Source organism: Mus caroli, chromosome 1 (genome assembly GCF_900094665.2).
Source record: "Mus caroli chromosome 1, CAROLI_EIJ_v1.1, whole genome shotgun sequence".
NCBI classification, from domain to species: Eukaryota; Metazoa; Chordata; class Mammalia; order Rodentia; family Muridae; genus Mus; species Mus caroli.
Window position 1 is genome coordinate 17,906,872 of NC_034570.1, and position 14,150 is coordinate 17,921,021.

At 39.0% G+C, this 14,150-nt stretch overlaps 1 protein-coding gene across 38 annotated transcripts in view; it reads right to left on the bottom strand.

Moving 5' to 3' along the window:
* The window catches only part of Rims1 (regulating synaptic membrane exocytosis 1), a 489,256-nt gene that overhangs the window by 55,050 nt on the left and 420,056 nt on the right, over positions 1 to 14,150 (bottom strand). For 27 of the 38 annotated variants that reach the window (XM_029474756.1, XM_029474755.1, XM_029474750.1 and 24 more), the window contains one exon: positions 8,720 to 8,955. In XM_029474756.1, coding sequence (XP_029330616.1) covers positions 8,720 to 8,955 — 236 coding nt within the window. Of the gene's footprint in view, positions 1 to 8,719; positions 8,956 to 14,150 lie in introns of those variants that run through there. The other 11 variants (XM_029474748.1, XM_029474741.1, XM_029474765.1 and 8 more) reach the window with 3 other exon arrangements.

The following is a 14,150-nucleotide window of genomic DNA, read 5'->3' on the forward strand; positions in this document are numbered from 1 at the left end:
CTAAATCAGATAAGGGTCTAATATCCAATATATATAAGGAACTCAAGAAGGTGGACTCCAGAAAGTCAAATAACCCCATTAAAAAATGGGGCTCAGAATTGAACAAAGAATTCTCACCTGAAGAATACCAAATGGCAGAGAAGCACCTGAAAACATGATCAGAATTTATGACCATGGCTTGTTCCCCGTCAGCATCATGAGCCTTTCCTTTCACCACTGGCCTTCCCTCTTCCCTCCTCCCTCCAGACCTCAGACACAAAGGCTTTATCCTAAGTTCCCAGTCTATCATGGACTTGTCCAATTCATCCTCAAAGCACCCTGGCCCTGGGGCCCTAAGTAATCGCCTTGAACAACCTCTGTTTTTAAAGCAAAGAACCACAAGATAATAGGACAGAAATAAGTGTGATAAGACTACAGTTGTTCAAAAAAAAAGATATATATATATGGTTTGCAGTGAGTAGAAACACTCAAAAGAGAGTCTAATGAAGTGATTCAATTAGAAACCTTAATTGAGTCTGTAAAAGAATTGTGGCCTCAGACAAGACCTGCACCCTGTAAGACGGTAATCATACTAACAGGAATTTAACAGTTTTGAGACTGGTAATAAAATAGATAATAAAATAAGATAATAAAAGCAAAGTAATTTAAGACCAAGAGAGATGTAGCAATTGCTCAATAAACCTTAGCTATTGTTGCTGTTTTTCTCAATATCATAAGAAGGTTGATTAGCAACATAAGTTCATACTGATTATTTAATTAATAGTAGTATTGTATATATCTTCATCCCAGTTTTCTGTTTTTATCATGTAAACATTAATAAACAGACAAAAGGATCTTTAAGACCATTCTGTTAAATGAAGATGCAGTAGTGTTGGCCACCTACTTAAATATTACAGAATATTCATCTATTTAAACATGGCACACAAATTTCTCAGCCCAAAATATTCTACTATCCAAAATATTCTGTTCAGTTTGAGGTTGATTTCATGTTAAACAAACAAACAAACAAACAAACACTAACCAGGGCACATAGGGGCTCACAGGGACTGAATCATCAACATACATAGAACAGACCCAGTCCCTCTATACGTTTGTAACAAATGTACAGCTTGGTCCTCATGTGAGACCTCTAACAGCAGGAGCAAGGGCTGTCTCTGCCTAGGTTGCCTGCTGTTGGCCTGCCTTTTCCTAGCTCGATGGCCTTTTCTAGCCTCAATAGAAGATGTGCCCAATCCTACTACAACTCGATATTCCAAGGCAGGAAGATAAGCATGGGAGATCTCATCCTCTCTGAGGTGAAAGGGAGTGGGGCATAAGGGAAGGAGAGATAAGAGGGAGTTCTGGGAGGAGAGGAAGTAGGGAGAGCATCTCCAATTGGGATGTAAAGTAAATAAATTAAATAATTGAATTCCATTTAAATAAACCATGCTTTTAATCCTTTTTCGTTTTGTTTTGTTTTTTTGTGTTTTTTTTTTTAAATGACCTTGGTACACTTAAAATGATTTTCAGCGATGCCCTGGTTAGGTTCTGCTGACTACTGTACTTTAAAGGACCCCTAACAAATTTACTTTCATCCTCAAAACCTGCAGGTACAAGTTCATTATATATAAATATCAATTCTCTTCTAATCGGTTTCTTTTGTCCCTTCCCCAGCCAATCTAGAAGTCTATCTGCATCTTAGCCAAACCCAAAATTTATAGTTGAGGGCAAGGACGAGAACAGAAATAGAACAGCGGGAGTGTGCTTGAAAACACGAGTCCTTATTAGGACGTCTGCTCTGAAGATGAGTTACGGGAGCTGAATCGGACCTCTATTAACACAAGTGAGTTCCTGAGCCAGACAGCCACAGTAAATAAAGGCACCCGTGCTTACATTCATTTGATGGTTTTGCAGACTGGAGATGTGTTTCTGGCACCATTCTTAAACGTTCAGGAAACAAAGCACGCAAAACACTATGTTCCTTAGAATGTTTTCCTTGTGTGGTTAAATGAACCAAACAAATGAAGCATGGATAAGGAATTTAAATCTGAGTGAGATTTTCATCCACAGTAGCTCCCAGTTTACATTTATTTTTTTAAACTTTATTTTGTAAGTGCTTGTGGCCTTCTGTGTAAACAATAATTACATACAAGAAGATTATTTTTCCCTTTCTCTCTCTCCCAAACCCGCAAAGACTATGTTAGCCTTTCTTGCCAGCACTTATAAACTTACTTTGGTAAAAATAAAGACAGAGCATCCTCACAAAGCAGGACTGCTCTTAACACAGAGAGGCAGCTGGGCTGCTCGGAAGACGCACTACCTGAGTGTGGTTCAGAACATTGTATTTTGCTGAGGTAAAAGAAGTGTGTGTGTCTTGGCAGGAGCTCACACAACTTACTTTGTAATTTGCTTTCTCTTCCCCTAGGGAAGAAAACGGAATAAAGATTAGCAAAAGGGGATTTAATATTCTCAACAGTTTCTAGGCAGAATTTCCACCTAGGGAAGGGAGACTTTTAAAATGATTCCTTGACCTCGTGGGGAAATCAACAAAGTCAAATGTTATTTCCTGAGGTCTGAGTTATACTTCCACTTTCTTTGGTAGAACACAAGCAATTCTGTTACTTCCTACCTACAATTTCATCTTGAGAGGTCACGGCTATGCAGTGCGAAATCTGAAACTATGAATAACCAATTTTGAAATCACACATGCATAAAATGACAGAGATATTTAATTATTTCTTTAATAAAAATTTCTTGTAGAATAATGAACACTTTTATTCTATTACTGGACCTCCTGAAAGGTTTCATTCTTTTGATCACAATAGAATGGTTATTTAATTTCAAAGCCATAAATTAGCAAGAGGAAACTTAAAAGTCCTTTAAAAATATATTCAAGGGACTGGAGAGGTGGCTTAGCAGTTAAGAGCACTGACTGCTCTTTCAGAGGTCCTGAGTTCAATTCCCAGAAACCACTGATACCCTTTTCTGGTGTGTCTGATGTCAGCTACAGTATACTTACAAATAAATAAATAAACCTTAAAAACATATTCAAGATATAAAGTGAGGATTTGCTCATTGAACTAAGATTGGAAAATGGGCATCCAAGGTCAGAGCATTGGTTTTCTCCAGTAAGAAAAATATTTAGTCTGCTGAGAGTCAATTAAATAGTAAATAGCAATCTAAAACAGATGAGCTTGCAAAGTAAGTTTATGAGTCTAGACCTCAGGGAAAGGAGTGTAGAATGATAGCAAATCTATTCAGCATATTCAAGTCCCTAGGCTCCGTGCCATCGGTATGTTAAAAACATCATCTTCATTGTATAAGCTTTACTGGACTTTATCTCATAGCCATAAAGAATACAACAATATGAACTCAAGTCCTTGGGTGATCTTTAATGACTCATCTCAAGGACACTGTGGATGCCAGAGGTGAGGGAGGGCAGATTACTATGCTATATAACATGTATAACCAAATGTAACCATGGCCACAGCAGAGGGCCTGGAACGTAGCTCAGAGGCATAGTACTTGCCTAGTATGTGCTTTGAACTCCTAGTTTCTATTTCTGCTGTTGTGGTTCATATTTGTAATTCTGGCACTCAGGAGACTGAGGCAGGAAGAGCACTTGGAATTTGGGGTCATCCTGGTCGGTCCAGTGTCACCTACACAGTGAAACCCTGTCTCCCAAAATCACAACAAAATGAAGACCAAAAGGACAATTGGGACAGGGTGGGAGGGATCCCTGGTAAGTTGGTTGTTTTTGTTTGTTTGTTTGTTTGTTTGTTTGAATTTGTTTTTCAAGAGATCTGCATTATCCAGACTGAGAAAAATAATAATAATAAAAAAGGAACAACAACAACAAAAAAACTTCTAGTGCTATTGTACTGGCTGGTTTTGAGTGCAAACTTGACACAGCTGAAGTTATCACAGAGAAAGGAACCTCCCTTGAGGAAATGTGCCCATGAGTTCTAGCTGTAAGGCATTTTTTTTCTCAGTTTAGTGATCAAAGCCCAGCCCATTGTGGGCGGTGCCATTTGTGGGATGGTAGTCCTGGGTTTTATAAGAAAGCAGGCTGAGCAAGCCAGGGGAAGCAAGCCAGTAAGCAGCACCCCTCCAAGGCCTTTTCATCAGCATCTGCCTCTACATTCTTGCCCTGTGTGAGTTCCTATTCTAACTTCCTTTGCTGGTGAACAGCAATGTGGAAGTGTAAGATGAAAAAAACCCTTTCTTCCCAAACTTGCTTCTTAGTCATGTTGTTTTGGGCAGGAATACAAACCCTAAGACAGCTATTGAGCATCACATAATATTGGTACCATTTAATTTTGCTCATCCTCCCCAACCCTCCACTAGCACATCTGACCACCACCAGGTTAGCACTGATCAATGGCTTCTATGACACAAGCTCATTCAGGTTTCAATACAGCTTGTTTAATATGTTTCTTTACATCAACCCTGTCTTCTGGAAATTTGACTATTTATTTATTATTTCATTTAATTGATTTTTTTTTCTTTTCTTCTCTCCATTGTGAAGTTATTTTACCTCTAATTCATCCTGAAAAAAAAATATTCAGTTTCCTTTCTGTATGAACAACACCCAAACCTATGAAAGAGAGGGTGGAAGTAAAGAAGGAGCGTGCAAGGCCTTCCTCAGTTACAAAGAGCAGTTTATTAAAAATGAATTAGAAAGTGATGGAAGGAATGAGGACTTGCCACAGTTGATCTTTACTGCTGGATGCTCAACTTTTACAAGATAAATTCATTCCAATTACTCCTAGTTGCTTACTTTTCTATCTGTGAACCCATCGGATGCGCAAACTTCAGAGGAGGTGGGGATGGTCATGTATCACCTCCACGACGTTCACTCTACCCCATACTTTTGACTATTCCCCCACACAGCATCTTCTATCCTGCCTCCATTATCCCTGAGATGGCCATCCTGATTCTAGACTGGAAGTGGATGTGAGGTGATGTTTGTGGAGAGAATTGAGGTGGATAAGAAGGAGGGTGGGGTGAGCATCCATTTGTGCACAAGCATATTCCACACTGGGGATATCCTCTACTCTTACCCTCAATTGTCTATGTAAAAGGAAGTCAGAGGAAATGTCTCAGTTCCTAAATCCTGGGGTCCCCTGTCAGCCCCTCCTCACTTCAGCTTCTCTTCAAGCTTGTACCCTCCTTGCTACTCCTCTTTGTCCTCCACTCATTCATTCCCAGATCCTGCCACTTCCAAGCCTATGGCCCACATTGACCCCTTCCCTCAACCCTGTCATTCCCTGGGGATGGCATCTTGGATTCTGCTGAGCTGTATTCTGATCACATTCATTTCTTTTCTTAATACCTTGAAATTTTGTAAAATTAATATCACTTATATTAACACACATGAACTAATTATATACAAATACACATTAAAAGTATTAAATGTAAATTGTAATAAAATGTATAAAAAACATATAGGTGAATTTTGTGTTTATACACATTTTCTGTGATTTTGATTTTTTTTTTTTTGAAAATCAATTTTATGTGATTTTGAGCAAAGAGCCAAAAGGCTCCCTTGTAAATACTTGTTGCCTTAGAAACAAAACCAATAATGATGCCCTTGAGGTCAGTCATCCCTGATGGGGTTAAATTCTACATTATAATACTTATAATACATAATAATACAAGTTCCAGGTTGTTTTCATCTATTAATAGTACGCATTGTGTTTTGAGAACCATTGGTCAATTCACTTCATTACAAAGTCTCACATAACTATTCCTTTACCAGAAGGCTCTCTGAAATTTATCACTAGTCAAACGTTAATGGTCTTATTTTATAACAACAACAAAAAAAATCAAATCAGTAATCCTAGCCTTGATACACCATTGATAAGGAATGGGGAATAATAGTGCTGGAGGAGGGTTTAGAAGAAACATACAGTATTTTAATTACAAAAGCTGCCACATTTCTTAAAGAGTAGAATAAAAATTGAGAAATGAGGGAAATTTCAGATTGTTCAAAGAGGAAATAAAAATAAAGCCATAATTGTTGAGCAATAAAGAATTAAGAAGTATAAATCTATAGAGGCAGTAAAACATGACATAGTAAATAAAGAGACTGTTTAGAAGAAAAATATTGTGAATTTTGGTGAATGACAAAAATACCGTTACTGAGGGAGAAGAAACCATGAGCTCAGAATGGAAGAGAGGGGAGACAGGCTTTGTCTGAGGTCAGGGACAACAGAGTTCCCAACATCTGTCACTTGTGGTGAAATCAAGGTGAGATTTAAGAGCAGATTAGTAAAAGAATTAAAACCAATCAATAAGATGAAATTAGGAAAATAAATAAAGAAAATGTATTTATTAATTTAATAACATTAAATATAAAATATAATAACAATATAATTTATAAGTAATACTCTTTAAGAAAACTATAAAATGTGATACCTGGAAAGTTCACAGGAGGATGCTAGGACCATCTGCTGATGGGGATGGGAGCAGACAGAGAGGTAAGGGCAGCTGTGAGACAGAGGTGTTTGCTATCTTCTCTTCCTAATCCAATGTTCTTTTTGTGCCTATTTATTGTAACCAAATCTCACAAAGCAGTGCACTTCATATAAGTAGCTAACAGTGTATGGTACTTGGAAGGCAGGCAGTATGTGGAACTCAGTTGAAATCGAATTTAAAAGAATAAAGCAAAGGAAAGTGTTTCTTTTTTGTTCTTTTCTTTTTTTAATTAGGTATTTTCTTCATATACATTTCAAATGCTATCCCAAAAGTCCCCCAGACCCCCCTTCTCCCCTCCACTCCCCTACCCACCTATGATGATGCACCTAAATAATTTCTATACAGATTTAAGAAAATTGTTTTCAGCTAATGAAGGAACTAACTTCATTAGGAAGTGGGAGGAAGTCATGAAGAGAAGAAGGACCAGGGATTAGGAGAGAGAGGGAAAAGAGGGATATATATATATATATATATATATATATATATATATTCATATATATGAGTATGAACAATACATATGAATAACCCATACTCATATAAAATATTCATACATATGTATGAATGTATGAGGTAGAGAAAGAATCTTCCCAAGCTGTAGCATTTCACATAGGCAACACAGGCTTCTTTACATGGCATTTATGAACAATACCACTTAATCCAAGTGGTAACATTTTTCTTTCAATAAAAATGTTAGTACCTGGGCACGTTAATCCCAGCACTCAGAAGATAGAGCCAGGTGAATCTCTGTGAGTTCAAACCATCCTGGTCTACATTGCAAGTTCTGGGACAACCAGGGCTATGTAGAGAGACACTGTCTCAACAAAGTATTAATTATTGTGTCTGTTCCCATGTGCATATAGATGGCAAGTGCCAGGGCATGCAAGTGGAGGTCAGAGAACAACCCACAGAGTTGGTTTTTTCACTCCATCTGTGTGTACCCGGGAGTGAATACAAGTTATCAGGCTTTGGCTGTAAGTGCCTTTCTTTCCCAGCTGAGCAATCTCCCTGGTCCCGGTTAAAATCTGATAGTCAAAGCCTTTCTCCTTTGCAGAACATAGGGACATAAAGACAGGTATGAAGGAGGAAGCACCACCATAAACTTGAAGCGCAGGGGAACTGCTGCCTGCTCTACTCTTCTTAAAAAACCCAACACCAAGGCAGAAAAACAGTAGTCTTATAAACACAGCAAACAGCAGTATCCCACTGGGATGCTAAACCATCTCCATCCTTTCTGTTCCTTAGCGTCTCAGACATACTTATGCAACCATAGATTACATGCTCTAGTCCAGTGGTTCAACAGCTGAAAAAGTCTTTCAATTTATTTGTCAACATAATCACACACAATGCTGTTTAAAATAGATATTCTAGAATGCCGAGTGAGCTTTGAGATTCTGTGAAAGCCTTCTTACGTAAGCAGATGCTGTGACCACAGGGATAATGCTATTAAGGAGGAAAAATGGAAGCAATAATAATGGGAAGAAGAAAAAAAAAGCTGGCAAGTTAAATTGTTTCATAATTTGCTTTACCATTGCTTTGACCTAATAGGAACATAGTAATGGTTTATGTAATATACAAAATCAAATATTATGAAATTTAAGCAGTGTGTTATCATATTTTCAAGTGCAAAATCCACGGACACCCCCCCTTGTTTGTATTCATCCTCAGAGTGTACTTCTTAAGATCTGACTCCATAAAAAATTTCTGAAGCACACATTTATATGAAAACATCCTTTGCATAAATCCACTGACCCATTTTTTTTTTCTAAAGTCAAAACTGCATCTGGGTTTTCACTTGCATTGTTGCACAGAGCTCAACTGCGTCCTCGTAGAGCCTTGAAGATTATATACTTCGAGTTGCACAACTGACCTTTTCTACAAAACGTACAAGGCAGGCATCACCTCGAGGGCGTGCATGCGCATTGAGGAACATTTTGGAACTAAGAATCGCGTTGCCTTTCTTGTATATGAACCAATTTAGATGTCAAACACTTCTTTGCATTTCCTTGGGTATTTGTAAACATGGCTTTTTAAATGTTTCTTTTTTTAACTTAAAGGAAAATATTTGATCACTTTATACTGATTACTAACCAACAATACCTTCTTCGGTGAGCTGCACAGAAGAAAAAATAAAGACCATGCATTTAGCGGATTTTTCATATAGTAAGAAAGCAAATATACACACACAGTCCTGGGGTGAAGACCGAAAGCCCGGCATCTCCCACACAGCCCAAGAGTGGGAGGCCGAGAGCACTGTGCTCACCTGTCTGGCTGAGCTGTGATGTGCTTCTGCTTCTTCGAGACACAATGGCTACCACTTTGGCACTCAGGCTGGATCTCCGCTTCTTTCCACCAGCTCCAATGGTACCCACGGCCGTGTCCGACTGGCTGCCGTCATTATGCTCCAGTGTATATATCTCTCCACTTACACTGGTGCTCTTGATGATGGCTCTTCCTGAAGTCCCCATCCGTCTGCCTTGCATTTTGGGGGTAAATGAACTATATTTACAAAGTAAAAACATATATGCATCCATAAATTACAGGTCAGCGTAACTGAAACTCTAGAACTAATTATCTTGAAATAATCCAGACACATTTTTTTTTTAGGTGAAAGAGTTAGCTGAGTACTATACATGTTTTAAGACCACATCATTTTTTTTATCTCTAAAATAATATTTATTTTATGTGTATGGGTGAAAGTGAGAGACAATATAAATTCACAGAGCCCATGGGATTCAGAAGAGGGCATCAGATCCTTTGGATGGTTGTGAGCTGTCCTGTGAGTGCTGGGAATTGAACCTTGGTCCGCAGCAAGAGCAGTGAGTGCTCTTAACTGTTGAGCCATATCTGCACCCCCATCACTTTTTCTTAAACATGTTTGCAGAACTAACAACCCAGCATGTAGGTAGCAGATGTGCAGCTCGGTCTTCATGTGGGTGCCCCAACAACTGAGGCAGGGGCTGTTGCCTACTTGTTGATCCCACTGACCTAACTGTTTAGCCTTTGTGAGGGTGGATGCACCTCACAGAGGTGCACTGCAGAGACTTGATGTGTCAGGATGGGTCTGGGGATAAACAGGAGGGGCCTCCCACCCTCTCAAAGGCGAAGGGGAGGGGCATGGTAAGAGGGACTGTGTGAGTGTGGGGGAACCAGAAGGGGGGCAGGCAGTGATCAGGATGTAAAGTAAGTGAATGAATAAATAAATAAGGAGAAAAAGATGTTTGCAGAACACAGAGCAAACAAATTTCTTTTTTTAAAGGCAAGTTCTCACTTTGTAGCTCTCACTGGCTTAGAACTTGCCATGTAGAACAAGTAGGCCTCAAACTCACAGCCATCCACCTGACTCTGCTTCCTGAGTGCTGGGATTAAGTTGTATAAGATTCACTACCATACCTTGCTCAAAGCTATAAACCTTTAAAACCAGTAAAGAGAAATATTGCCAACGCTGTTGCTGGGAACTATAAACAACCCACAATGCTCTGCCTCTTCTGCGCTCTGCCAGTGTCATAACAATGAATCCATACGGTTGTTCTGTTGATTTTTTTACCATCTTGGTTTGCAATACCAAATACACATTAGATGTGACACAGATAGTTAATAGGAATACTGATATTTTATGTGATTCAGAACAAATTCCAAGATTTCTACAAATAATAAACCAGAAACCAGTGAGGTTTGTGTGACTTACTTGTGGTCACCTCTATAATGGTATTTAAATTAAAGGAGAAGTTACACAGAGATGAATTCAGAAAGGCGGGGTTAGCCAGAAAGATCAGAAACTCTTGGGCTTTGGAATCCCAGGAATTTCATATTAGAAACCAAGACTGTCTTTTGATGAGAATAGTTTGGAACATTTAATCTTTTTTTGTCTACAGTGGTTTAACTGGGACAACATCAATGTACCAACAAAAATAAAACCATCTTTGAGGTGTTAAGATTAATTTCAAGGCCTCACACATACTAGGCAAGGACTCAACTACTAAACTAAGCCTCCCCCAACCCAATGAGTGAGAAGGCATTGCCATCTCTCATTTTGTTTCAACTAATTTATATATATATAAAAGCTTTAGATCATTTGCAAACTATATTTTGCAGTTTATTTTTCCAAACATTAATGAGAAAATGACACACGACTAGTCAAAAGCTGACTACCAACAACTCTAATTGCAGCAGAAACCCCATGTTTCTCAGTACTTATCTGCACCAGCTCCTCTGAGTGCATATGACAACTTTTAGCTTAGTATTTTCATGGCACTCCCGACTAGCTCTCTAACTCTTGTGTTTGCTCCAGAGACTCTCTTCCTTCTGTGTAGTAGCATGCCCAACATTGATACGATAGGTTTTGCATCATCTTACTATATTTTATTTTGTCATGTTTGGTTGTTATCTCTTAGAAGCCTGCTCTTTTCTTATGAGAGACAGGACAGTAGTAGATCCAGAGAGGAAAGGATGTAGGGAAGAGCTGAAAGGAGTAGAAAGCGAGGAAACTATAATCAGAATCTATTATAGAGAAAATAATCCTTTTTCAATAAAAGTAAGAAAGATGAATGAAAAATACTGACTCTATACTTTCTCTTTTAATAAGTGTTATCACTAAATTCTTCTGGGCCCTAATTTCTTATTACTGGCTTGCCCATTTCTGTGGTGGATCTATATAAACTGACAAGATCAGTCCTTTTCACGGTCATAAATGTATCCACCCTCATTAAACACTTATAGCCAAGAAATCAGCAGTGTTGTATGTATCAGTAGCCTCTGTGCATGTGGATTAAGGGCAGAGTCAGCCTTACACTGCCTTCTTCAGGAGCTCTCTGCTTTCCTTTTTGAGAGGGTCTCTCACTGGGGTCTGAGGCTCACCAGTTAGCCTAGGCTGGGCTGCCAGAGAGCAAACATTTGCCTGTCTCTGCCTTCCAAAATCTGGAATTGAAAAGTCACTTTTCCTTGCTTCATAGCAGAGCAAAATAATAGCTCGATTCACAGCCAGTGGATCCTAGAGCAACATCCTTCTGCTATTTTGCTATTTTCAAAATGAATCAGAGTTTCTTTCTTTCTTTTTTTTTTTTTCGAGACAGGGTTTCTCTGTTGTAGCCCTGGCTGTCCTGGAACTCACTCTGTAGACCAGGCTGGCCTCAAACTCAGAAATCCGCCTGCCTCTGCCTCCCAAGTGCTGGGATTAAAGGCGTGCGCCACCACGCCCGGCTGAGTCAGAGTTTCTGTGAAGATGTGGCTAAAAGAAGAGCAAGGAAGAACATAATGTGTCACTCAAGACTTCTTGTTTTCCTCCAAACAAGCGCATATTGGGAGAGGGATGTCAACAGTCTGTCCTCAAAGTATTCCAGGTCTGTGGAATCGATGTGGTCCAGCAGGGCAGCCAGGCCTGGTATCAGAGAGCTGTGTTCACAGCTGTCAGGTTAGAACATCCTGGAAGGGAGGGATAGATCCCTAAGCCAGGTACCCCACTTACTCAGAGGAGCCCAGCCTCTCCTCTGGGTTTCCATGGGCTTATTTTCTTACCCTGAATCATATGGTCCATATTCTTCAGTCCTGGTGCTACAGTAGGGTGATTGGGGATAATCTCCAGTCTTTCCGACTCCCTGAGTGACTCTACTTTCCTGGCTTGTTATGTAGGTTATGAGAATCAAACCCAGTTTGCCACGCTTGTGTGTCAGCTAATTTATCAGCTGAGCCATCTTCCTATTTATGTATCAGTAATTTTTAACGCATTCTATCATTGGATTTTCAGTCTCTCATTTGAGTATTTTTCATTTTATAGTAATGTACAGTAGGTAAAGAATTATAGTAAGGAATTTTTTTGTATATGGTCTGTATCATATACAAACCAGAATAGTAGAAAGCAAACGTATGCTAAGCCATATCTTAAACTCCATCACTTTATTTAAAGATGTATGCAGATTGAGGCCTCTGGCACATAGGTAACAGATGTGCAGCTTGGTCTCCACGTGGGTTGCCCAACAACTGGAATTGTGGCTGTCCCTAAATCTCTTGTCTGCCTATGGATCCTATTTTTCTAGCTGGGGTGCCTTGTCTGGCCTCAATGGGAGAGGAAGTGGCTAGCCTTTATTTTTCTTTATTATATCCCATAAATGGAGTTCTATTGTAGTTCTTAACTTCCATGAAAAAAAATACTAATGTTAATGTTCCTTGGACTTTTAGCTAAGATTGAGTATGAAATGTCATTTGACCAACAGTACTACTTTGAATCTCTCTTATTTGTATAGATGCTTACTATAGTTTTTACATAAAGATGCTTATAGCTCACTAAGTCTTGGAATATCTATGTTGTTCAGTGAAAGAGGTCAAGGATTTTCAGCTCAATTGACCTACCAACATAATCAGTCATGGTTCATAGCTTCAGTAGAAATAAACTTTCTACACCATATTGCCTCCCCCTTTTTTCCACTTTACTCATTTGGCTTCTGTTGCTCTCCAAAAATGATGGTAAGCCTGAACTGTTGAAGATAACAACTACCCAACTCATTGAACATGGAAAAGTCAAGCTGGTCCCTACCCAGAGCCTTTCCCTTACTGACTAGTGTTCATTTTACTGGAAGCTACTCTGCACCCTACCAAAGGGAAAAGGTAGATTATAACCCAGTTGCAGACGATTTGATCTGCAATGGCAATCTGCCTGCAAGATGCACTACTACATTAGTGGCAAAAGCTCATGGGATTAACCAATAAATATCTGATCCAGTTTAAAGTCCACTCCATGAGATAGAACTTATCCACAATATGTTCAGGTGGCTAAGGATCTGATATTAGATAGACAGGGAGCTAGGGGGTGATCAAATTCAAATCTCCCAAAGGAAATAGAAATGAAATGACCCCTAATGACATTCTTCTCAAACTTGCCAGAGAAGCTTTTTGGTTTTCCCTGCAGTAGATGAGAACAAATACAAAGAATCACAAATGGACAACGGAAGACAAACACCTAGGGACAGTTGACCTTAGCCAAAAAAGGCTAAGAAACAATGAATTATTTTTTTTTAATGAAAGCTGAGAGCTAAAATTGAATTCCATTTCACAGAAACAATAAGGAGAAAACAGATACATATTCATTTAATTGACTGACTTTATTTAATTGTAAACCTATTTTCAATGAAGAAAATGTGGTGTCTCCATCAAATACCTCCTTTAGATCTGAGGGAACCCTACAGGAGAGTAGACAGAAAGAAAGTATGGAGTAAAGAAAGCCTGCTATGCACATTAGGACCTACACATGTATGAACTCATACAATGATGGCAACATGTCTGTGGGGCATACAGGTATGGGCCAAGTGGACACCTGGTTCTGAGGGGTGAAGTAGACACATGACCCTGTCCCTAACCCAGAAGCTGTCTCTGCTTGAAAACTGATCCATTTAAGAGCTTTCACAGAGCTTTAGACTTGGATGTATTAGGTCTTTGTTTTTGTTTGGCTGGTAATACTGTCTCCTTGTTGTGTTTTATAGCCTGAATGGCAATTCTATCATGGAGTCAGTCGTGCTAAGGTATGGAATCTATTACATTATTTTCAGGAAGTAGACTTTAAGAGAATTACACCTAATCTCCTGACCTATGACTTTGCAAGCAGCTCCAAACCTGAAAATTATTACATGCATTCCATGACATAGATATATTTTTGAACAGCAAATTGTTTACCAGCCAAACAAAAACAAAGATCTAATACATCC